This window comes from Synchiropus splendidus, chromosome 13 (genome assembly GCF_027744825.2).
Source record: "Synchiropus splendidus isolate RoL2022-P1 chromosome 13, RoL_Sspl_1.0, whole genome shotgun sequence".
Classification (NCBI taxonomy): Eukaryota; Metazoa; Chordata; class Actinopteri; order Syngnathiformes; family Callionymidae; genus Synchiropus; species Synchiropus splendidus.
This window is the reverse complement of record NC_071346.1, coordinates 7,294,542-7,318,677: the sequence shown is the minus strand read 5'-3', so window position 1 is coordinate 7,318,677 and position 24,136 is coordinate 7,294,542. Positions and strand designations below refer to the sequence as shown.

The 24,136-nt window shown below is 49.0% G+C and overlaps 2 protein-coding genes across 2 annotated transcripts in view; one reads left to right on the top strand and one right to left on the bottom strand.

Moving 5' to 3' along the window:
* The window catches only part of LOC128769105 (protein unc-13 homolog A-like), a 25,129-nt gene extending 7,873 nt beyond the window's left edge, over positions 1–17,256 (top strand). The window contains exons 9-42 of the mRNA XM_053882419.1: positions 217–430; positions 1,223–2,287; positions 2,661–2,763; positions 4,415–4,458; positions 5,416–5,494; positions 5,588–5,593; positions 5,663–5,737; positions 5,809–6,028; positions 6,237–6,464; positions 6,534–6,675; positions 6,748–6,917; positions 6,998–7,113; positions 7,195–7,358; positions 7,732–7,885; positions 8,152–8,220; positions 8,339–8,428; positions 8,505–8,639; positions 8,715–8,842; positions 10,333–10,418; positions 10,491–10,617; positions 10,687–10,783; positions 11,632–11,775; positions 11,850–11,927; positions 12,189–12,266; positions 12,333–12,421; positions 12,488–12,631; positions 12,745–12,868; positions 13,139–13,195; positions 13,258–13,338; positions 13,487–13,634; positions 13,729–13,785; positions 14,364–14,450; positions 14,513–14,669; positions 14,731–17,256. Coding sequence (XP_053738394.1) covers positions 217–430; positions 1,223–2,287; positions 2,661–2,763; positions 4,415–4,458; positions 5,416–5,494; positions 5,588–5,593; positions 5,663–5,737; positions 5,809–6,028; positions 6,237–6,464; positions 6,534–6,675; positions 6,748–6,917; positions 6,998–7,113; positions 7,195–7,358; positions 7,732–7,885; positions 8,152–8,220; positions 8,339–8,428; positions 8,505–8,639; positions 8,715–8,842; positions 10,333–10,418; positions 10,491–10,617; positions 10,687–10,783; positions 11,632–11,775; positions 11,850–11,927; positions 12,189–12,266; positions 12,333–12,421; positions 12,488–12,631; positions 12,745–12,868; positions 13,139–13,195; positions 13,258–13,338; positions 13,487–13,634; positions 13,729–13,785; positions 14,364–14,450; positions 14,513–14,669; positions 14,731–15,019 — 5,045 coding nt within the window. The 3' untranslated portion in view covers positions 15,020–17,256. The remainder of the gene's footprint in view (positions 1–216; positions 431–1,222; positions 2,288–2,660; positions 2,764–4,414; positions 4,459–5,415; positions 5,495–5,587; positions 5,594–5,662; positions 5,738–5,808; positions 6,029–6,236; positions 6,465–6,533; positions 6,676–6,747; positions 6,918–6,997; positions 7,114–7,194; positions 7,359–7,731; positions 7,886–8,151; positions 8,221–8,338; positions 8,429–8,504; positions 8,640–8,714; positions 8,843–10,332; positions 10,419–10,490; positions 10,618–10,686; positions 10,784–11,631; positions 11,776–11,849; positions 11,928–12,188; positions 12,267–12,332; positions 12,422–12,487; positions 12,632–12,744; positions 12,869–13,138; positions 13,196–13,257; positions 13,339–13,486; positions 13,635–13,728; positions 13,786–14,363; positions 14,451–14,512; positions 14,670–14,730) is intronic.
* LOC128769103 (RNA-binding protein MEX3B-like) lies at positions 16,860–24,136 on the bottom strand. Its single transcript, XM_053882417.1, has 4 exons — positions 23,514–24,136; positions 22,540–23,077; positions 20,926–21,167; positions 16,860–20,849 (listed from the first exon to the last, which is right to left on the bottom strand). Exons 2-4 carry the CDS (start codon positions 23,024–23,026, stop codon positions 19,632–19,634), a joined length of 1,947 nt encoding a protein of 648 aa, XP_053738392.1. The 5' UTR covers positions 23,027–23,077; positions 23,514–24,136; the 3' UTR covers positions 16,860–19,631.

Below are 24,136 nucleotides of genomic sequence, written 5' to 3'. Positions count from 1 at the left end.
ACGGCATGGCTGTTATTGCTGTCACCTTAGTGCCACAGTGTCAACCTCTCCTGCTGCTCAGTTTCCTGATCATTTTCTGTCTTATTTAACTACTCCAGGGGTTGGTCTCAATTACCTGTCTTGTGGTGACGCTGTAGCACACGCTCCACCTGCAGCCATCACAGCTGTGCTTCTCTTTTATTGTTTCCTCTTAAGTCTCATTTTTTCGCTCAGCAGATGAGGATCCTGACAGCGCTGTGGATGACAGAGACAGCGACTATCGCAGTGAGACGAGCAACAGCATTCCGCCACCGTTCTACAGCACATCCCAGCCCAACGCCTCAGTCCACCAGTATCCCATCAGCCACCAGCACAGAAACTCCCGGAGCTATTCGTACCCACGTACGGCCAACAGCCACGACCCCGAGTATCAGCATCAGAGGACCATCAGGTATTTCCGAGGCGTCCTTTACTGTACTTACCGTAATTTCCAGACTACTGAGTGCACCTGAATATAAGCCACCCACTAAATTTAAGAATGTTTTCCTAATGTACTTTTAAACATCGACGCACAGCAATTCAAACAGTTGTTTTAGTTACAGTAGTTTTCAAAAGTAATGTACAGTAAAGTTTGCATGCTCGCAGGATTCTTCTAATGCTGCCGGACACTCTCTCCCTGTCGCTCCCTGTATTAGCAGAGGTAGTATGTAAGAGGGTAATGATTTGGTAACTTATTGAGTGAGCAGAATGGTCGCTCCGAAAAAACGATCACACAGTGGGAAGGCTAATTATCGTGTTTCTAGTTTTTCTCTGAGTGTATTGGCATGTTGGAAATGAAACTTCTCTGCTCTGTACCTTCTAAAAGCCACCGTTTGTGTGGGCATATTGGGCAGAACCACGTCCAAACACACCTTTTCCTTCCTTCTCCTGTTCTCTCTCTCGCTGATCTCACTTGCCATCGTCACTCTCTCGCCAGCCTTCATCCAATCTCCACCTTTTCTTTGCCATCATTTGGTTTAAAATAGCCAGTAACTTTCAAGTGCTTGTTTCTTTTTTTGTCCTGTTCTTTTTGCACTTGGCAGCTGGTCTGATACATCTCACTTGCCATGCCTCATTTTAGCAGCCAGTTTCATTTTGGGTCACTGTTTGACATTTTGGTTGAATTACGTCCTGAAATACGTGCATTGTCACATATGATGTCAGCGTCACATAATGAACACTCTCCTCTCGTCCTCTTCCTCAGTCCCACAGGAAGCTACGCATCATCTGCAGAGCTCAGCCGGTGCAGCAGCCAACTGAGCGAAGAAGACTATGTTGGAGAATACGAGGAGAGGGATCCTTACGATGAGAACGATTCCTACCACTCCTGCCACTCCTCAGTTAGCTACAGTAAGGGCTCTCCAGACTGGGATCTTGATGAGACCCAGGGTGGCTACAGCGATGAGTGCGGCTACAGCAAAGATGGAGGCGAGGAAACGGCTCTGTATGATGAGGAGGACGGAGGACTCTATGAGGGAGAAGAAGAGGGGCTTTATGAAGATGAGGAAATCATGTACGATGACGAAGACTTGTATAATTTAGATGGGACTCTCAGTGAAGATATGGAGCCTCCGTTCACACCCACACCGACATCAACTGCCCCTCAGACTGTTGATGTAACCAGCCCCAGACCCCCGCTGGAGAAGCAGGCCTCTATACACCAACAGCCACCCTCGACACAGCCTTCTAACCAGACGCCCCAACAGGGTCTTGGTACCGGCCCCGCCTCAGCAGGCCTGCAGGGTCAACATGCTGCCCAGCCACCGAAACAGCCTCAACAACCACCACAAGCTGCCCCTTCTGCAACGTCCTTCTTCTCCATGGCCAAGCCTCTGACAGCTGCCGTCAGCGGCTTGGCTTCTTCCTTCCTCTCCTCTGTCCCCAATGCTCAGCCTCCACAGTCTCAGCCCCCGACCTCTACTCAGCAGCACAGCTCTGCTTCTGCTTACTCGGTCCCTCCTTCACACCCAGCCACCATGGCGCCTCCGTCCTCTCAGCCACCCTCCACTGCAGGGGGATCGTCTACCCAGCAGGCACCAAGTTCAACTCTTCCTCAGCAGGAAAGTCCCACTGTCTCACAGACGACGCCCCCTGCTGACAAAGCTCTTCAGCTTGAAGAGGAGCCTTGGGTGGATGAGGAAACCATGTTGGAAGAGAAGAGATTGTCCCCTAAATATGAAGAAGAGAGCCTTGGCATAGAGGAAGAGCCGGAGTATGTGGAGGAAAGACCACCGACGCCGACAGAGGAGAAAGAACCTGCACCTGAGAGGTAGGAGCCACACAGGAGAATTCTTCACCCGGTACATGGTTTGGATCGCCAATAGCCAGTGATAGATGGTTGAAGTCGGACTTAAATTGTGTGGATCTAGACAAGTGAGGTCACACTTGGTTCCTAGAGTCAGGGATCATTGACCACCACCACACTTGGTCAATGTTTAAGGGCTTTAGGTAAGATTAAGATATGAAGACAAAGATGCCATTTAGATGAGGGTTTTAGGTTTTGCTGCGTCTACATTCAATGCATATTAAGACAGGAAGACTCTGGGTGCTGTCGCCTCAGTTGCCTGGAGTCTTTTGTTTTTAGATAATATGACAATGGCTTGAGACAGTAGACAGTAGTCTCCTGGTCCTGTGTATTTCAGTCCGCCTGTGGTAGAGGAACCCAAAGAGCCGGTGGACCCCGCGGTCAGAGCCAAAGAGAACTGGCTCAAACTCTACAACAAGGTCTTGGATCAGATCCGAGAGGTAAGTCACCTCGGTGTCGTGAAACACCGGCTCACCTCAAGTATTGACTTACATCTTAATTCACTAGCGCCGTGAGCTAAAGAAATACAACACAAGCATTTGAAATCTGTCTCCCAAGTCTGTCAAACACGTATGCGTGTGCATAATTGATCAATTTCTTTCTATTCTACGATTGGGTTTCTGTGGAATTGGCATCACGAAGGCTTGACAGACAGCAAGGTTTTGTGCTGCGACACTAGAACGCTGTTTGACTGCCTGACCAAGCTTCTTAGTTTAACTGTGCACATCAAGTTTGACTTTTTACTTTTGGCACATTTTGTTACTGTTCATTACTTTTGAATTCAGTTCTGCTGACAATTAATGGCTTGCTTCGATTGTTTATGTTGGTGTGTGTCACTTTGCATTTTGTTTGACACGTGGCCCTCTTTTGTTCGTCCTTTTTGTTGTTTCTGTTCCCACTTTGTTTTCTTCCCAGTTTCATGTCATTGCCATAGTGACACTCACATGCACTTTGCTCGACCATCATTGGAGCATGCTAACAGGTAGGTGCAAGCTGCTGCTGCTTGGATCAATGACGGATTGTTTAACCACCTTGTTACATTAAGATAAATACATGTTTGGATCTTGTCTGTCTTTAAGGCAGATCAATACTATTGGCCCTCTCAGTAAATCCTCGGTGTGATGGTTAGAGTGCAGTACACTGTAGTTACTAGGAAAACTCTACTAGTCCTGAGTACTCATTTACCTGTCCAAAATATTTAATAGCTATGAAGGAAATATTCATATTTAAGTTTAACATCATGTTTTATTGCTACAAATTATTAAATATTATTTTATTTGCTCTATGTTTCTGTAGTTTCTAAATGGGCAAAACTGTCAGCGACTGCTGTAAAAATGACTTAAAATGTTGCAGCATTTCTTGCAAGAAATACAATTGCTCCCGTGGACCAGTAATTCAAACATAGAACTGACCGTTATTATCTTAAATACTGGCTTGTGGATTTTCCCTCTATTGTGGTGCCTCTTCAAACAGATTTAAATGTCAACTGTTCTTTGACAGTAGAGCTGCTTATTATTATTAGAGTTACCTACTGTTACTTGTTGATAATAAAAGCAAAATTTTGTGTCTTAAAGTAAATGTCTTAGTAAATGCAGTTTATGAATGTGTTTTTGAAGAATACAGTTTGAAATAATTTTACCACTTTAAGATGAACATACTATCTTTATTACTGCTGTATTTAAAAAAGAACAATGATTTAAATCTTTAATTAATAACAACAGGTATCTTAGTCAAAAGTCATGTTGTTTTTCATTCCACGTAGACAAATAAATCCAGAAAAAAATTACTGTCTACTTGTGAATCCCTGTATACACATAATACTACCATAATGAAAAGATAAAATCAGATACTTGTCACTGACATTAAAATTAACATATATAAAACCTAATACATGAGCAAAACTATATTTTCTATACATGATTAAAAAAACTCATGCAAATCTTATCAAGTTAAAAAGGAAAGTGTGTTTAAAATGACTGCAAATACTGTAAAATTGAATGTAATATTTTCTAAGAAACAGAGTAAGTATTCAACTAGTATAGGCATCGTAGTGTTTTCCGTGTGCTTCATGACTTCTTCTGTCTGCATCAGGCTCGAGGAGAGACTTCCAACTCGCTCTGGTTTGGTAAAGGAGGGTGAGTGCTTTTGAGAGAGTTTTTTCTGGCGTAGAAGTGACATTAGAACACACACTGGTCGAGGGTAAGACTGCAGGGAAAGGTGGAAGAATGAAACTTTCATGTGGACAAATTAGGCACGAAGAAATAGTGTGTCTTCAAGTACTGTGTGTTGGACGTGTTGGTGGATGATCTGCAAGAAAACCTTCACTGAAAGATGAAAATATATTTATAATGTATATCATAATTTATTTATAATGTATTCTCTTCAACCCCAGAGAAGCCCTTATGGGATGAGTTAATCTTGACCGGTCCGTGGACTGAGTTGCAGAAGATGGGAAACATCACTGCTGGAGGTTTCACTCAGCCCATGAAATTGCAATTGCAGTGAATTGCATCCCGAATGTGCCGGACTCAGCTCATGTGCTGTTCAGAATGTCCATTGTCATGTTGTTCCTGTTAGTTCTTCCCACCACTGTGACTTACTTCATCCATTTACGCCCCTAAATGTGGCCCTGGAGCTGTTATTCCAATAGGCTGGGAATCCTCTGGTGATCTACCCCCGGTGGCCCATGTCCAGAGAGAGCATCGAACTCTCGTGGGCTGTCCTGACTTTGCTGCCAACTGATCCGCAGCTGAGGCAGAGCCACCAGGCCTGAGGAGGAAGCCAAAAGAAGACAATCAAATTATCCCCATGTGGACTGGCACTGCTATTATTTAAAATGCACAGGAGCACCCTCTAATTGAAAGCTCAGGGGGAGTCCTTGAGAATAATGATATCATGATCAGACAGGCCTAACCTGCCTCCTGGACGGTGTTCTGCTGGGGATATAGCCACCTTCTATGCTGCCTGTTAACCGCTAGGAAGTGAGCTCGCATTTACCGCAAATGTGCCTCTATATCCTACAACATATCACTTTGTAGATTATTGGACAGATGAATAGATGGATGAATAAGCTGCTCTATTTGTGTATTCAGGATGGGAGGGGCACTGTACAGTATCGACAGTATGCCTGATCTGCGCAAGAGGAAGGCGATTCCTCTGGTCAGAGATTTGGTGAGTCCCTAAGAAACACATCACTGAGGGAAAGTTGTTTTTTCACTAACATGGTTTTGCTATTTTATCTACCCGCACTGGCTTTTTCATCAGGCGATGGTGAGTCTCTGCCTCTGGCCTGTGTTTGTCGTTCGACTGGCTTAATTTCTAATCTGGTCGCACCTTCAGTCTTTAGTGCAGAACTCCAGGAAAGCTGGAATCACCTCTGCCATGGCCTCCACCACGCTGGGCAACGAGGAGCTGGTGAGTTCCTTCGCTGTGCTTTCACGTGACTCGGATTAGAAAGTAAGAGTCCCAACGTTTGGTTTCTGCAGAAGAGTCACGTTTACAAGAAGACGCTGCAGGCCCTCATCTATCCCATCTCCTCCACGACCCCTCACAACTTTGAGGTGTGGACAGCCACCACCCCCACCTACTGCTACGAGTGCGAGGGACTGTTGTGGGGCATCGCCCGGCAAGGCATGCGCTGCTCCGAGTGTGGCGTCAAATGTCACGAGAAGTGCCAAGACCTGCTGAATGCCGACTGCCTGCAGAGTGAGGACAGAGGACTTCTCCTATTTTCTAGTCTTATTATTTCTTATTTTGAAGTGCAAAATATATGCATTGATTTTAATACGTCTTCTGGAGATTGTGTCTTCCTCAAGACTTATAAATTGTAGTTCAGCTTAAGTGAATTATCAATATTTTGGTAGAACAAAAGGACAAGGAGCATAAGAGTGGTTTTCATCCGTTTCCATATCAGGAGCTGCAGAGAAGAGCTCCAAACATGGGGCTGAGGACCGCACTCAGAACATCATCATGGTCCTGAAGGACCGCATGAAGATCCGGGAGAGGAACAAGCCCGAGATCTTTGAGCTAATCCTCGAAGTGTTCGCCCTCGACAAGGCAACACATGGAACTCAGATGAAGCAGATCAAGCAAAGTGTCCTTGATGGGACGTCGAAGTGGTCGGCAAAGATCAGCATCACCGGTGAGATTGGATTCTTCCTCAGCACCTCTGTCACCTACGGATGAATGTGAACGTCTGTGTTGTGTGCAGTCGTCTGTGCCCAGGGCCTGCAGGCCAAAGACAAAACAGGATCCAGCGATCCATATGTGACTGTCCAAGTGGGAAAGACCAAGAAGAGAACCAAGACCATCTATGGAAACCTCAACCCGGTCTGGGAAGAGAACTTCCACTTGTAAGTCACTGTTAGTTTGAAAATGAAAAACAAAAGTATTGTATACTAAGTAACCTTTTCACGTTGCCGCAGCGAATGCCACAACTCTTCCGACCGCATCAAGGTCCGCGTGTGGGACGAGGACGATGACATCAAGTCGCGAGTCAAGCAGAGGTTCAAGCGAGAAAGTGACGACTTCCTGGGTCAAACCATCATCGAGGTTCGCACTCTGAGCGGCGAGATGGACGTGTGGTACAACCTGGGTCAGTTTGGGTTCCAGTCATGATCAGCTTAGGACGCAGTGAGAGACACTGACAAGAACTGTTGAATTTGGCTTCCACAGACAAGCGAACAGACAAGTCTGCCGTGTCCGGAGCCATCAGGATGCACATCAGCGTGGAAATCAAGGGAGAAGAAACGGTGGCTCCATATCACGTCCAGTACACGTGTCTCCATGAGGTCCGTTTCCACTGCTCATACATCTATTCCCGCCGTGATCTGCAGAGGTTTATAACTGTGTGCGTTTCATTGGCTGCCCAGCATCTGTTCCAGTACACCACTGAGGAGCAGAACGGAGGGGTGGTGAAGATCCCTGATGCCAAGGGGGACGACGCTTGGAAGGTGTATTTCGAGGAAACGGCTCAGGAGATAGTGGACGAGTTTGCCATGCGATACGGAGTGGAGTCCATCTACCAGGCCATGACGTTAGTATTTAGTATTTAATAAAGCTCAGAACCTGAGGTACTTCAGCGGTCCCTGACCAATTACAGTGTAATAACCGCCAAAGCAGACGCTCATAATTTACACGGCTTTATGTTTGAGCTGTGTCCACATAGGTGGAGGGAGTGAGGTGAATTCTCTTTGGATAACTTGATAATGTGGCGGAGCAAAACGCTTGACTCTCTTGTTGTCTACTCTGAAGGATAGTGTTTTAGAGTGAAATGTGACGCACTGCTTCAAGGTAGAGATGGTGATCGTGATGGCAAGACACCTTGATGTCACTTGAAAAATGAGAGTGTGTGTTTCTGACTTAGCTTTCCTAAAAACACCACATTCTTTTGTGTCTTTATCCAACAGCCACTTCGCCTGCTTGTCGTCGAAGTACATGTGTCCAGGAGTCCCAGCAGTCATGAGCACGCTCCTGGCAAACATCAATGCCTACTACGCTCACACCACGCAGTCCTCCAACAACGTCTCGGCCTCAGACAGATTCGCTGCGTCCAACTTTGGCGTGAGTACCCTTCCCTTCCTTGAACTATATTCCGTGGACGATGGTTTTGAGAGGACCACTATTCTGGAAGTTCAGGTTGTTCTTCAAGCGTGAGTCAGAACTCCCTGCCTCAGGGTGTGGAGTTGCCCCGCCCCCTGTCTTTGAAACACCCTATCAGCAGGAGGTCGTCGTAACTCCCTGGAGTTTGTTTAGTAAAATAATAAACAAATAAAAGTGTCAGCTGCTGCTCATCTGAGTGTTTCCTCTACTTTATGTTTGGGCTTTAGAAGGAAAGGTTCGTCAAACTACTGGATCAGCTCCACAACTCGCTGAGGATCGACTTGTCCATGTACCGGGTAACACGCTCTTTTTTAATCCAGTCGACTGCGTCCTGAAACACTGTGTTAGACATCATCATCTGTGTTGAGCTTTCAGTGAAACTACGTCCCAATAACTGTGTGTTTGTGCGTTCAGAATAATTTCCCCGCCAGTAGTCCTGAGAGACTCCAGGACCTCAAGTCCACCGTGGACTTGCTCACCAGCATCACCTTCTTCAGGATGAAGGTACGACTGCTGCAGTTGAACTTTTGGCTCTGCTGTTATTATGAGACTCCAGATGAAGACGCGTTTGTCTGCTCAGGTCCAGGAGCTGCAGAGTCCGCCCAGAGCCAGCCAGGTGGTGAAGGACTGCGTGAAAGCCTGTCTCAACTCCACCTACGAGTACATTTTCAACAACTGCCACGATCTGTACAACAGGGAGTATCAGACCGACCCTGTAAGTGTGGCGCGCTGCCCGACACCTCCTCGCTTGTGTGGACCATCACAACTCAACTATGCCTTTGGTCTGCAGTCCAAGGCGGTTCCCCCCGACGAGCAGGGTCCGAGCATCAAAAACCTGGACTTCTGGTCCAAGCTCATCACTCTGATTGTGTCCATCATCGAGGAGGACAAGAACTCTTACACCCCATGCCTTAATCAGTAAGTCAGAAGTGAAGTGGGCTTCTTTATGTTCCTCCCGCTCAGAAGCATCAGACTTAGACAGTCACGAGTAGCTTCATCTCAGCTCCCGATTGTGGGTCTTGACTCACAGAACATGGCCGTGAACAGAAGGAAGGGGATTATCTTCAGCACTGCTGTTTCTAATCGTGGGCTGAGGAGGAGCTGAGATAAATAAATATATATTGCTGAGAAGGTCACGGAAGTACGGAGCTCTGGAAGTGACATGCATGTATTTATTTTTTTGGATGTGACATGCATGACTTTTAATTTTTTTAATTTCGAGATGATGTTTATCTCAAGATACAATGGTAAATGTCAGCGCTTGTGTAACTGCCTCTCCAGCAAAGCATTTTGTAGGCATCCTCCTGTAACCACTATGTCTGCCATGGCTTCGTAACTGTCTGCAAGTCAGAATATAGAATAAGTCTCATCACAATGCAAGTCACATTCAAAAAAATAAACGCATGCATGTCACTTCCAGGGCTCTGTACGGATCAATGTAAGTCTTCGCGTTTTCTCAACACAATTGTTTGGCTGTGCGTGTCAGACCAGGTGGCAGGATAGTAACGAGAAGGTTATAACAAATTGCTTATTTACTGAACATTTTTTTGCCAATAATAAAATATAGTCAGGGTTAACATGTTTAGAATGATTAATAAGTGGCTAATACACAGATAAATAAGTTGTTTATTTTTGGTTGCTGATGTTCCCTAGGCCAGAATGTGCACTGCTGTTGACTTAAGATGGGAACCATGTTCCGTTGTTTTGGCAGAGGCTCATGTCAAAGTTCAGTCTGGGCTCCAGAAGACCCAGACTGACTCCTCCGTCAGATGCAGGCGGATGTTTCCCTCGTGTTTCTATTTAGAATCAAATGCTTCCCACAGTCGTCCTTCAATCTAGCTCAGCTACGTAGCGACAGGAACAGGAAACTTTTCAAAACATCCACCACTTTATTTCAATATTAAATCACTTAGTAGGCTCAGCATGAACTGAACATTAACTAACTGGTAAGTATTGCACTGTAATGACTTAGAGATGGAATTATGGTGAGTTCAAGATCTATAATTCACTTCTATGAATTCTAAATTATAATCCTAATGATAGAAATTGGTGACTGAGGACTAAAAAACATGGAGAAAGTGAAGGTTTATTAAGAGTTTTAGTTGTAAAAAGGACAACACTGGCATCAATGGTATGTGTCTCCAGACACCGTTCTTAAGGAGCAGATGACGGTGCAGGCCGCTCCAGTGTGAAGTACGTTCCACCTCTAAACGGGGTTGAAGGTTCAGCCATAGGGAACGATCAAACAAAGACGGTGTTTGCTTTAAATTCACCAGGTTTGCTCTTATGTGTATACAAATAATTTGTAGGCAAAACTGAGGTGAACCAGTTCAGCAGCTCTCTGACCCAGGGAGCAGGGGTCTGCAGGCAGGCGTGCGACGTTCAAGAGACTCTGGTTCCTCTTCCAGGTTCCCTCAGGAGCTGAACGTGGGAAAGATCAGCGCTGAGGTCATGTGGAACATGTTCGCGCAGGACATGAAATACGCCATGGAAGGTCAGTCTTCTCGCCGCCTGCTGAAGGCTCCCTGATCAAAAGGTTTCTCTCTTGTTCTCCCGCATGATTCAGAGCACGAGAAGCACCGCCTGTGCAAAAGCGCCGACTATATGAACCTGCACTTCAAAGTGAAGTGGTTATACAACGAGTACTGCAAGGAGCTGCCCACTTTCCAGAAGCACGTACCGGAGTATCCGGCGTGAGTCTCCCCCTCCCCAGCCCGCGCCTGACTCTCCTGCCACCTGACTCTGACTCCTTTTCCCTGCAGGTGGTTCGAGCCCTTCGTCATCATGTGGCTGGATGAAAACGAGGAAGTGTCTCGCGACTTTCTACACGGAGCGCTGGAGAGGGACAAAAAAGACGGGGTAACTGTTCCGTTGCTCCTCAGACTTTAAAACACTCCATCCCTCTGGCTTATTCCTGCGTCCCTCACCTGGGAAAACCTTTCACCTCAGCATGGAATTAAATTCCTGTTTGGACAGCAATAATGGACCGGTCTTCACGTGACCCCCGACCCCACCCCCCTCATCTCAGTCTCACGCAAATCCACACATTCTCACCACATGGCCGCTGACTCAGCAGATCTACACAGAAAAGGTTCGAGACCTCGAGGCGATCAATACTCGCTTGGTGCCAACAAACTGCTGCAGATGCTGCGGCTCAAGGCTGTGCACGCATGTACACACGCACACGTTTGTATTGCTGTCCCTGTGGAGACATTGTGAGGTTTCTCCCTGACATAACCCTTTCCCCAGCCTCTCACTCTAAACCGAACCTTAACCATGACTCTGAACCAAACTTAAACCCTATCATAATGACCCATTTATTTTGAAGTCTTCATCCTCAAATGGAGGTGGGGACTAGCAAAAGGACCCCACAAAGATATTGTTATGACAAAAATTGGTCCCCACAAGGCAGTGTAAACAAGCCCCCCCACACGCACACAGTGGGTTTATTTCGGTACAGCAAGAAGGTGGATAAAACACAGAAGATGATCCCAGCTCATATGCCAAAAATCCTGAGGGTCCAATTCCTGCAGCCTGAAGGAGCGGCCGAGTCAGTGAAAGACACGGACCCCAGCTCCACTTACATACTCTTCACTTGAGGGACAATGGCGCGGCCTGTCCACGTGTGCGCCGAGAACTATTATGGGATGGAGCCCTCTCACCAATAGAAGTCTGTAACCGTCGGCTTCCCTTCTGTGGGCCCTCAGTTCCAGGTCACCTCGGAGCACGCGCTGTTCTCCTGCTCCGTGGTCGACGTCTTCTCTCAGCTCAACCAGAGCTTTGAAATCATCCGCAAGCTGGAGTGTCCCGACCCGCAGATCGTGGGCAACTACATGAAGAGGTTTGCCAAGGTGACCACCACTCCTCCTTCACGCTGTCCTTGATAGAACAAGCAGAGACTCACCAGTGTCTTCTCCTCCACCAGACCATCGGGAACGTCCTGCTGTCCTACGCCGACATCATCGCCAAAGAGTTTCCCAACCACGTCAAGAAGGAGAAGGTGGTGAGTGATGGCCAGCCACAGGTGTTTGCTCATCAGGGGGAGTTGCAGCATTTCAAAGTGGATTAGATGTTGAATGAACTGGATGTGGTGTCACTCACAGAGCAGGAGCTGTAATTACTTAAACCTCTTCAGCCTCGCCAGAGCTGTTTTTGCCAGAGAAGCAATAAAAGTTATCCCGACCAAGTGGAAGAAAAAGCCAGGAGCAAGCAGAAGGGGGAACTCTGTCTGTGTGTGTAATGGGTTTGCTCTTCCGCCCCGCAGCCGTGTATCATCATCAATAACATCCAGCAGCTGAGAGTTCAGCTGGAGAAGATGTTCGAGGCCATGGGAGGCAAAGACGTGAGTCCCCCTGGTGGTTTCTCCCAAATAAATGCCGCCTAACTCGACAGTTTCTTCCGCCCCCAGCTGAACGTGGAGGCCAGTGACTTCCTGAAGGAGCTGCAGAACAAGCTCAACAGCGTCATGGACGACCTCAGCCGGATCTTTGCTGTCAGGTAGGGGGCGCTCCTCCGCGAGCCGGTCCAGTCTGTCCTCCGCTGACGCCTCTGTACGGGTCGCAGCTTTCAGCCCCAGATCGAGGACAACGTCCGGCAGATGGGGGACATCCTGGCGCAGGTCAAAGGTCAAACTGTACCAGCCAACGGCAGCGTGGTTCAGGAGGCCGACAACGTCTTGCAGCCCATCATGGACTTCCTGGACAGCAAGTGAGTCGCACTCACAAAGACACTTTCAAATGTTTAATGACTCATTTTAAATAGAGGACCAAAAAGTTCTCCCTGTCCCAGTGTCTCAGTTGTGACATGTTCCTGTGTTCCAGCTTGTCGCTCTTCGCCAAGATCTGCGAGAAGACCGTCCTGAAGCGTGTCCTGAAGGAGCTGTGGAAGCTGGTGATGAACACCATGGAGAAAACCATCGTGCTGCCGACGCTGACCGACCAGACGGTAGGACAGCGCTCACCCACTCCACATTCATCCTCTCATGCTGCAGCCGCTTCCTAAACCTTTCATCCCATCTCTCCTCTCTTCTGTAGGTCATTGTAAGTATTGTTGTGTGTTAGTGCATGAGGAGAAGCTGAGGGAAGTTCCTGCTCCCCTTCACTGACGTGTTCTATGTGTCTCACTTTTCACTCCTCAAGTCTCCTGCCTGCTCTCACCGCCACTCCTCAAGCCCACCAGCCTCCGTCTCACTCACTAATACTCTGTTCCTCACAGGGAACCCAGATGATCTTCAACGCTGCGAAGGAATTAGGCCAACTGTCGAAGCTGAAGGTATCTAGTCTTTTGATTCTTTAAAATCCTGGCCAGAAGCTGAACTGGTCCACGATCCACAGGAGCACATGGGTCGGGAGGAAGCCAAGGCTCTGACACCAAAGCAGTGCGCTGTTATCGAGCTGGCGCTGGACACGATCAAGGTGAGCATTAAGTCTCCATTCCTCACCTCCTAATGGAGCGTCCCACTTGTGGGAGCTCCGCACAATCTTGTTTATTCCAGCTAGTTTTTCCACACCTTGGTGCTTCTGTTGACGCCTGATTGTGTTTGAAACCCCTCCCGTCCCGCAGCAATACTTCCATGCCGGTGGAGTGGGGCTGAAGAAAACCTTCCTGGAGAAGAGCCCGGACCTCCAGTCCCTGCGATACGCGCTGTCCCTCTACACGCAGGCCACCGACAAACTCATCAGGAAGTTCGTCCTCTCGCAGCACGCTCAGGGTCAGTGCTCCATTTGAGCCCTCACAAAGTGCTTCAGACGTGTGATCTGTTTGCACAGAAGATCATCTCCATCTAACATTTTGTCTCACCACAGTCCACGGAGGTAAAGGGATCCGCTTCACCGCAAATGAGGACACGCCACCAGACAAACGTACGTGCCATTTACTGACTCCGGTCACATGACCTTTCCTCGCAGGATTAACTGACGACTGAATCTGCCGCCTGGCAAACAATAGAGACAAAAACAGGTCATAATAGATAATAATAATGACATGGATTATTCATTCAATACTTTCATCATCATCATAGAATATTTAATGTTTGTATTATTTATATATTTGGTCGAATAGAATGGTAAAAGAATATTTGCCATAAGAAGCCACATTTTTCAATATGAATGAATTTGGTATATTACTGAATGATGGACCCATACATATATTTAAACATTTATTTTCCATCAGTTTGACAACAGCACAATAAATCACGGTGGCTATATTCAACTTTTTATATCATCTTATTTAAATTAAAGCTCTCTTAATGTCTTGAAAATATTTCTAAAAGAATTTGTTGTAAGAATTTCAAGCACATTAAGAGCAGTGGAAACCCTGGCCATTGTGTAGTGAAAAACATCTCTGAACAAAAGCTATCAGGGATTCCTCCATATTTGTTGTTGTTGTTATCATCCTATATGTGTGTGTGTGTCTTACATAACTGGCTGTTGTGCCGCAGCATCTGGCGTGGACGCGGTGGGCGAGGTGGTGATGCACGTGGACATCTTACCGCAGCCCAACGGAGAACACAAGATCAGCGTGAAAGGTGACAGCTCTGTGCGCTCGTCCTCCGCCGCCTCTCTGACTGTTCACTCCTCCCCCTCGCAGTGGTGTCAGCGAACGACCTCAAGTGGCGGGCGCAAGGTTTCCGGCCCTTCGTGGAGGTCTACATCATCGGCCCCCACCTCAGCGACAAGAAGAGGAAGTTCGCCACCAAGTCCAAGAACAACAGCTGGTCGCCCAAGTTCAACGAGAGCTTCCAGTAGTGAGTATCACCGATGAGAGTGTGCGGTGGGAAGGAAAGTAACCGTGGGCTCCACTTTCAGCTCGCTGGGGACTGAGGTGGGGCCGGAGAGCTACGAGCTGCAGGTGTGCGTGAAGGACTACTGCTTCGCCCGGGAAGACCGCACCGTGGGGATGGCGGTGCTGCAGGTGAAGGACATGGCCAACAAGGGCAGCGTCACCTGCTGGCTGCCGCTGGGACGGCGGGTCCACATGGACGAGACGGGCCTCACGGTGCTGCGCATCCTCTCGCAGCGCAACAACGACGACGTGGCCAAAGAGTTTGTGAAGCTGAAGTCTGACCAGCGCTCGGCCGAGGAGGGCCGCAGCTGAGAGACCACCCACTGACCACTGACTCCTGAACCACACACACACACACACACACACACACACACACACACACACACACACACACACACACACACCTGTACATAGACCCGCTGACATTACATTGACATCAATGCAAGCAAGGAGGAGGAAGGTTCCACCCCACCCACGAAGCCATGAGTCGGCCGCGCCCGGCCACCACCATCCCACTTTTGTATGCCGAAACAACCGCGGAACCAGGAAACACGCTCATACTTTGCACTTTTGCTTCTGTCAGGAAAGGTTCCTGTCTCACCTCCTGTCCACTCAGCTGCCTGGTCGCCCCCAAACCCCGATGCCTGTTCTGTTCCGTGCCCCATCACTGACCTGCATGTGGAACCATAGTTACCGTCCACTGTTTCCTGCGACACAGCAATACACCCTGAAAGTGCACAGAAAAAAAGGGCTACAGCGCCTGTGGACCGGGACGTGACCCTCACCTCCGGAGTATTTTGGAAGGGACACACTCCGTTGCATGAAGCCAGTGGCCATGTTTGTGTGTGTGTGGGGGGGGGAGGGGGCGCATCTTTCATTCCCACCCTGATACTTAGAGCAATATGTTGCCTCTGTGACGCAAGCAACTGCAATATCCAAACCCAAGCAATCTCTCGTTTGACGTCGTTGAAGGGGAAGTGTTTTTTTTTTATCAAATAGAAGAATGTTTTCCATGAATTTGCCTTCAGCAGGACCAAAATTTGCACAAACCAGAGTTCTAAACAGGAGAAGCCATCGAGAGTCACCGCCAAGCGTTTATGTTTTGTCACGTGAGCGTCCATTTCCGGTGGTTGGATCAACTGCTGCCACCTGTCGTCCGGAGTCAGTACTGTCTCCAAAGTCTGTCCAGTAGTTTCACCCTGCTGCTTTATCGTCCATGTCGTCGACACACACACACACTCTCACACACACGCGCTACACTCAAGCACAAAGGGGCACATGTTAGGTGACACACATGCACGCACGCACGCACGACTTGGCGGAGACAGCGACACGCTCCGCCCTGTGAATAGACTCGACTGCATGATGAGAAACTTCAATGTGCCAGCACGCGTGTCTTCGGTGTTTCTGAACTCATGTCTTCGTCCGAGCAGGTTTGTGAAACTGTAACCAACATGAATGTAGTGTGACCACAGGCTACGCATGAGAGAATACTTTTCTACCGAGGATGTTTCTAATTCGTTCTTCTCGTTATTGCTCTTGAATCAGGACGCGGAGGAGCCGGAATGCAGCCTGACTGATCTGCTTCCTATTAAAATGACAGGTCTGTTGTCACAAGCCGAGCTCCTGGCTTCTTCTCTGCTTCTCCTGCGGGTTTGCATACCCGCGCTTTGGCTCCCCCTGCTGGTAGTGAGGTGCCAGCGCTGAGCAGAAGCGCCTCCAAATCGATGGACCGGTTCTCTAAATTCCCACCCGGGACCGACGTAAGCGATGCTTTATTCACGCTTCTGCAGCGTTTAGGAACGTCTTCAGATGGGCCAGTTTCCATAGTCTCAAACCTTCAGCTGAAGCGACCTGTTTCCACCTGAGTGAGTCCAGTCAGGCCCCGTGTGACCTTTGACCTCCCTAGGGAGGAGGAGGGTTGTGTAAACAGGCACTTAACAAAAGTTGAAACAGATGTTTCAGCGCAGAGGCGAGACTGCATGAAACTACTTCAGTTTAATGAGAAAGCGACGGAGAAACGACCGGAACAGGTGTTTCGGGACACCACCGTTAAACTAGATTTTTTTTTTGTTTTGATTTATTAATTTAACGTCTTTTTTTTTTTTATCCCACTCACATTTTTTTTCCCCTACGGCACATCTAATAAACCCCACCACTCGTCATTGCTGACACCTGCTGGTCAAGATAAGCACCTGCAATTCCGTGCGACCAAGAAATAAAGACAAGACGCCAAAATTCATTTTACAGTAAAAAAATGAAACCAAAAAACGAGACTTTATTAAAGAAGCATAAAAAATAAAACTCTTGATACATTTCTTATAACCGTCAAGTCGGCTAAAATCATACAATTATACAATTTTCCCTCCTCGCGGTTAAAAGGTCCATAAACTTTCAAATAAAATATATTTCAATTTTTTAAATTTATTCAATAATTTTCTCATTTTGTTATAAATTGCCTATATGTAATACACAGAAAATAAAGGAAATAAAAAAAACTTACAAAATAAAAATAAGATTTAAGTCATAAAAAGGGTCACATTGTTGTCTGGGATATTTAGGTAAGCAAATAAAGTGTAAAAAATAAAATGTGTAAAAAGTTTTTTTTTCCATCTTAAAAATTATTATCTAACGCCATGTGGCTTTAAAGACATGCAGATGGTTAACTTACAAATAATAATACATGTTTTTAGAAACTACACTTCTCTTCAATCAAGTCTTTTTGAAAACAAGATCCCATTGATTGTATTGAGGATATTTACACACTCGGGTCGCGCCTAAGAGTCGCCCACGTTTTGGTTCTGCATACAAAAGAGAATTAAAGCAAAAATAGGAGAGCAGAGGCTTGAGCGGAGTCTGTCACCGCTTATTGGCGAGGCTCTCTTCGCATCCCCCCCTCTAATCACAAAAAAAGGTCAGAGGTGAGTGGCTAGCATGCCTCAGGAAACCCTGTTTTCAAACCTTTAGGAAGGAAATGGGGGAGGGGGGAACGCACATTTGGCTAAAAACAAAATACGATTTAAAACAAAACAAAACAAAAAAAAAAAACAGCGATCTGAAAAAACTTGTACCTTTCAACGAGGAAACTACTGTACATTGACCGGAACATTCTCTCTGGGCCACAAACATCCCGGCACTGGGCCAGATCTCAAGTGAGAACTGGGGTTTTTAAAAACAAACACTTGTTAACACGGCGGCAAACTGGGTCTAAAACAGACTCCACACAACTGATCTGGACTCGCAGCAGGGACAGGACTCCAGATCTACAGTGAGCTGGAGTCAAGTCTGAGAGAGAGGGAGGGGGGACGACTCGGCTACTTTGTTCATCAGCATCTCTCAGTAGGGAGACGCCCCGAAGCACCAAGGGTCTTGACAAAGACCACCAGTTCACAAGGATCAGCGTGGGGGCCGCGGCCCTCGTCATATCACACGTATCACTTCAGCCTGTTGGAGCGCAGGAGCGCAACAACTGAAGGCTTCACTTCTGCAGCGTTGCCAATTATTCACAGGAGAACGGGCTCCGGGGGAGGGGATGGGGCAAGGAGAGGGGGTGTGGGGGTCACCCTGCTGTTGAGGGAGCAGGCGGAGATGGACTTTGAGGGGGTCGGGACTCAAAAATGATGACAAAACACGGCGACATTCTGCAGCTGCACAGTGAATGCGCAGCGTGTCTGGAAGCCCTGGGTGACCTGGCGACTAGCTGCCGTGAGGATGACTCGTCCTTCTGCCTGAAAGCGTCTGTGCAGTCAGAGGAAGCCCTTAACAACCAGGTGTGTGTGTGTGTCCTTAAATTGTGTCATGGCTTGTCTCATTCTATGAGCTGATTCAGAGTAAGTTTAGCCAAAGCACGGCCCAAAACACGCACGCGCACACACACAGAATTAACACTATAAACGGAGGCAGTTACTGCAAACTCGCACAGAATCGTAAAAAAATAAAGCGGACGCCACCGAGGCTGGGGTTGGAGCGCGGGGCGGGTCTCCACCTAGCATCCGCGTCGAGCGCGTTTGGCCCAGAATCCAGCGCTTTTTTTATGAACAGTGTTCCAGAGAGTGCCATACAGCTTTGCTGCCAGTGTGGGGTGGAAGACCGAAACAAAAGAGTTTTTCCTTTCTATTTGGAAGGGGCAAGGAGTGCATCGAGAAGGGGAGTCACCGGGCTTCTGTTACGGGGGCCAAAGAGGCCGGAACAAATACTGGAGCAGTGGAACAAACAGGTTCGGAGAAGGTTCTATAAAGTAAAGGGATTGTCTGGAGGTGAAGGTGCTCAGTTGGAGCTTGGGCCTTCCGCTCTTTTTCGAGTGATCATCGACGTGACTCACATCTCATTTGACTCAGAATGAAAAGAGCATCGATTTGGCTTCACTGATGGCTAATTTCTGTTGTGTGGCAACCAGGAAGATGTTCTATTGTTCTGCTGCTGCCCGACCTTTAGAAAACTGGACGAAAAAAAATTCAACCCTGCCGCGAACTGTCACAAACAACATGAGAGAAAAGAGAGAGAGAGAGAAGGAAGCAAGGTATTGTTGGCGTCCTGTCAGCAACATTAAAATAAGTAGAAAAAGTGCACGCCTCGTCGACAGCTTCATCAAAAAATATCTGTAAGTACAAAAGTGTCAAAAAGAGAGAAAGGCTGTGAAGAGAAATCGAGCAGAAGATCTGAGAGGATGGAGGATGTCGACAGATCGGAGCTGCTCGGGTCCAAATGAAGGCCTGAAGAGAGATAAGACACTAGATTCCCTCCGCTTCACTGAAAACACCTCAGTATTATTGTTCATCGTCAGCTTCTATGTTCTCTTAGTATGGTTATTATGGTCTGTCAGGAGTGAAGGTAACAAGCGTGAATCCTTCCATTGTTTCCTTCACATCTATGGATGGACTCCCCCCAGTCTTTTCTCCGTACCCCTGGACGTGGAGCCCCGACATTAAGAGAAGATGCGAATGCACTGTGTAGTGGGGGTGTGGCAGACGGGGCACTCGGGCTCGGCCGACTGGCAGATCTGCCCGGCGCATTCCATGCAGAAGAGGTTGTGGCCGCACGGCACCAGTGCCGCCGTCACCTCGCTCTCGAAGCACACGAAACAGTCCCTGTTGATCCCAGGGCCCACGCCGACCAGACCAGCGACCCCGGGTCCGGAGCCACCCTTCAGCCGACTCAGCATCCCAGAGCTGAGGCCCACGCCGCTGCCACCCCCTTCGGAGTCGGTGGGAGAGCCGCCGGGCAGAGAGGAGGCCGAGCAGGATGAGTATCCAGTGGAGGAGCCGCCGGAGCTAGAGCTGGAGCCTCCTGAGAAGGAGCCGCCGCCGACGCTGCCAGACTGGAGCCAGGACAGAGTGCTGAGCGGGTCGCTCTGGGCGCGGCGAGCCAGCGGGTGGTCCAGCGGACCCACGCCCACATCTTGAGGGAGAGTTGGAGACAAGCGTGGCGTGACGGCGCCACCGCTGAGGCCGCTGCTGTTGCGACGCAGGGGCTGCTGCTGCGAGGAGCCGCCGGACTTGTTGTTGGATCCTCCGTTGACAAACGGTGCCCAGATGTTGGAAGCGCTGAACTCGAAGCCCAGCTCATCTGACGAGGGAAGCCCGGGGTTGGATTCTGTGCCGAAGCTGAATCCTCCGCCGGCGCTGCTGGAGCCTGTGCTGAAGGGGCTGGTGGGGCTGCCACTTTCGTTGGCTTTGCGAGCGTTGCTGAAGCCGTCCGAGTTCATGCCACCGTTGTGCGTGTGGTAGGGCACCGAGGAGGACATCTTCCGGGAGGAGGAGTGGTGCATGGTCATGGGCAGGGACGGGGGTGGCGAGGAGGGAGGAGGAGGAGGTGCAGAGTGGTGGTTGCTCGCCCTGGACCACAGTGATGCTCCCAAGCCTCCGCTCAGGGAGCCCAGGCCTTCCAGGCTGACGTCAGTGCCATTGGTGTGGAAGTCGTTGTCTCCCTGGAGGTCCACAAAGGTTCCAGTTCTCAGGGTGATGTGGGTCTCGATCTCCTCTCGGGCTCGGTCCACGTTCTCAGGCATCCCAGTCACTTCAAACACGGGGTCCTTCTCCCGGCTGGGTGTCACGATGTAGGTGTGAGTCTGCTGCTGGATCCGCTTGATAGTGGCTCCCTTGGGTCCAACAACTAAACCCACCACTCTGTACGGCACCCTCACCTGGACGGCACAAGCAGTGGCAGGTGAGTGAGTTTTCCCTCAACAAAAACAAGCACCATAAGCAAACGGTGTGTACCTGGATTGTGGTCTGCCCGGGTAGATGAGGGGGTCCGGGGAGAGAGCCGCCTCCGCCAGGCCCACCGGCCTTGCAGCGCGACGCTCTGATCATGGAGAAATGCTCAGCCGCAGACACAATCTCACGCTTGGCCATCTCCACGTCTTCTCGGCGTCCGGTCACGATGAACACGGGCTCTTCGCCTCTGACTGGAGTCTTGATGTAAGTGTTGGTCTTGGCACGGAGGGCCTTGATCTTGCACCCTGACAGAAACACGTGTCAGAATCAGACTCAAGTTGTCAACACAGTAAACACCAACTAGAGACGGTTATCAGCCTCGACCTGGATCTGTATCAGGTCAGGCCCAGGCAGAAATCACACCACAATATCCTCAGTTTTTGATTTTACAATGGTGTGTCGAACAAGGACTAAAGTTGAGTATATTTGTTCTGGAATTACTTCAATACTTTTGCCATGCTGAATGTTTATTTATGCTATTTGTTTTAATAAGCAAAAGCTGCTTTTAGGTACCAGCAAACAACTTTTTTGAGTGGCAAGTAGAAGGTATTGGATTTAATCGGCATGTGAAAAAGTGGTTTGGAGCCATCCCTAATACAAACATTACAATTGTTTTTTTGATCTATATATTGAGACACAAAACAGTGAGGCTGTGTTCCTTTATATCTTGAACCAAGTGCAGTTCGTTAAAATAAAATAACTGAATAAAAAAACGTATGTAACAGTTTGGGATTTAACATGCTCTAAAAAAGCCAAAACAAATGTGACTAAACACCTCTATTTAGATGAATCACCCAGCTAAAAATGTTACGTGTTTATTTGCTCTGTGTCTTTAAATATGGACGCGGTGTTGTCTGCAGCCAATGGGAGGCGCGGAGTGTGATGTCATTGTGGGAAGCAGAAAGCATGGCTTTTTCAAACAAAGAGAACAATGCTACACGCTAGCACCTTTGCGCCAAGCTGGCCCGGTGCATAATGTTCACTCAAATAGTCCGTTAAGGCGCCGAACGGTGCCAGAAAACGACCCCGCGCTGTGAAATCCCGGCCACGACGAGGCCAGCGGAGCCGGCAGACGGAGCTGGGTGCAGGGCGTAACACCGCCCAGTCCCGAGCTCCCGATGCCCCATTTCTCCCGAAATACAGCTCCGCTCCAGCCAGTGCGAAGCACTCGCGTAAACAGTGACTACGGCGAGTTAAACGCTCGCGCCGTATCGATGAGTTGAAGGCGAGTAAGGACCATGTAATATCGGAGCGCCTCCTTTGTTTGGCGCAGGCTGCTAGACACGTCCAGACTCCCGACAATCTGCCGCTTTGTCTGACCCGCTCCCACCCCTCCCCCCTCCTCCTCCAAACCATCCTGTCAAGCTATTGTCCCAATGCACTCAGAAATACTGTTAAAATACGTCGGTTGGGAGGTTTTCACCCGCATATATGCATTGTTTGATGCCTTTACGCCAACAACAGGCGGGATCTGACCTGAATTAGCCCCGGCTCAAACTTCTGGGGAGGGGGGAGAAGCTCTGTGGTCTGACACCCAAACAAAGAAGCGGGCTCCGTCCACGCTGCCCGAGTAAACGTCCGAAAACAACAACACAAACAACAACAAACACCCCGTACCTTGTCTCCCCACGATCTCAGCCACATGCTCGGAGCTCGGCACAGGCACACACTCGGTCATGTTGACGCTCCTCTTCCTGCTGCTGAGCACCGAGCTTTGTTCCCCGTGGATCATGGAGTGCGAGCCGGCCATGTGGTACCCGCTCGAGCCGTAGTACTCGGGGGATGGCGAGCAGGAGGTCGGCGAGTCTCGGGAGCCGCTCGGGTGCTCCATCATCTGTAGATCCACATAGCCGCCTCCGCCGTTGCAGCTCTCCGAGCCGGGACCCGGGGTCCCCTCCAGAGAGTCGACCAGCCCGCCGCCTCCACTCCCAGCGTCCACCTTCTCCAGAGCCATGAGTGACAGCTGATCCAGGGCGAAGCGCAGGACCTCCTGGTGGTCCTCTTCCCGCGAGTCCTGGTCCGTCTCGCGGGGAAGACCGTTGTGCTGGCTGCTGATCACCACGTCGTGGTCCATGATCTCGGGATGGAATAAAGGGCTCGGCATAGTCTCTGTGGATCTTACATCAGATCACAGAAGCCCGTGTGATGGCCAATTCTGAAACGAATCGTTTAAAAATAAGTGTTACATTCTTAAAAGTGGGGGTGAAATCGGTTCGAATTCGGGGCAGACGACAACAGTGTCCGGGAGCTTTTGTCTGTTGTTGCTCCTCGTCTGACAAGCGGAGCCTTCAAGAAGCTCCAAGTTTAAACAACGAAACAAGACTAAAACTCACTCCGGCGAGTTAAAGTGAACTTTAATGGTGCGCCTTGCCGGGTGAACAAGAGAAAAAGTAGTGCATTTCCCTCTCCGGTGAAGGAGCTAACATGCTACCTCCAGAGAGTCGGCACTCAGTCACGTTGCCGACCCCTTTGTTTGGGAGCACCGCGGCTAACTAGTTAGCTCACTCCTGACACTGGAAGTTACGCTCATTCACAAACAGCGCCGCGCTCGTTTTCAGAATTAAATAAGTGCTGGAACCACACGGACTCACCTCCTCTGGTCGTGGCCGATAAACTCTCCTCTTCTCGTGTTGTCAGGTTGCCGAGGAAAAGAAGAGAAAGCAGCCGGGAGGAGAAGAGCTAGCGGTGTTAGCCACCTAGCAGGCTAAAGCAGGGATGGGGGGCGTTGGAGGAACGACGCTAAAAATGAGAGATGGAGCTGTTTTTCTCCCCCGAAGAGTCCGCGCATCACCCAGGAAGCGTCAATAGGTCTTCAGGCTGAGCATCGCCCTGGCTGCTCTGTTGAAAATCCAAGCGCGGGTGTTGAGTCTGACTTCACCCAGGGAGCGTGGGCTCTCCGCTGCTGCTGCTGCTGCCTGACCCGAGTCAGTCCACCGTCTTTGTCTAGTCGAGCACGCCGCTCCGTCTACCGCACACGGCACTGACGTCACCCTCACCCGCGACACAACAATGGGTTCAAAGGCCACATGCATCCACACCGAGCCACTGTCACTGCCATTGTGTCTGCGAAGGAAAACTGCACTGATACACAAGCATCAAGAAAGAGAATAAAAATCAGGGATCACGTCTGGGTGTGTTCTTCGGAGACACTGAGGATGCGCCGTGGATGATGCCCACCGGCTGATGCGAGGAAAACAACAATGGGCGGAAAACA

Bases quoted from the DNA above. Each gene is read 5' to 3' on its own strand.
- LOC128769103 (XM_053882417.1), bottom strand. From the start codon at position 23,026: ATGCCGAGCCCTTTATTCCATCCCGAGATCATGGACCACGACGTGGTG. The intron at 21,168-22,539 runs GTACGGGGTGTT...TGTTTCTGTCAG, and splicing joins TGAGATCGTGGGGAGACAAG to GGTGCAAGATCAAGGCCCTC. The intron at 20,850-20,925 runs GTACACACCGTT...TGTGCCGTCCAG, and splicing joins CCGGGCAGACCACAATCCAG to GTGAGGGTGCCGTACAGAGT.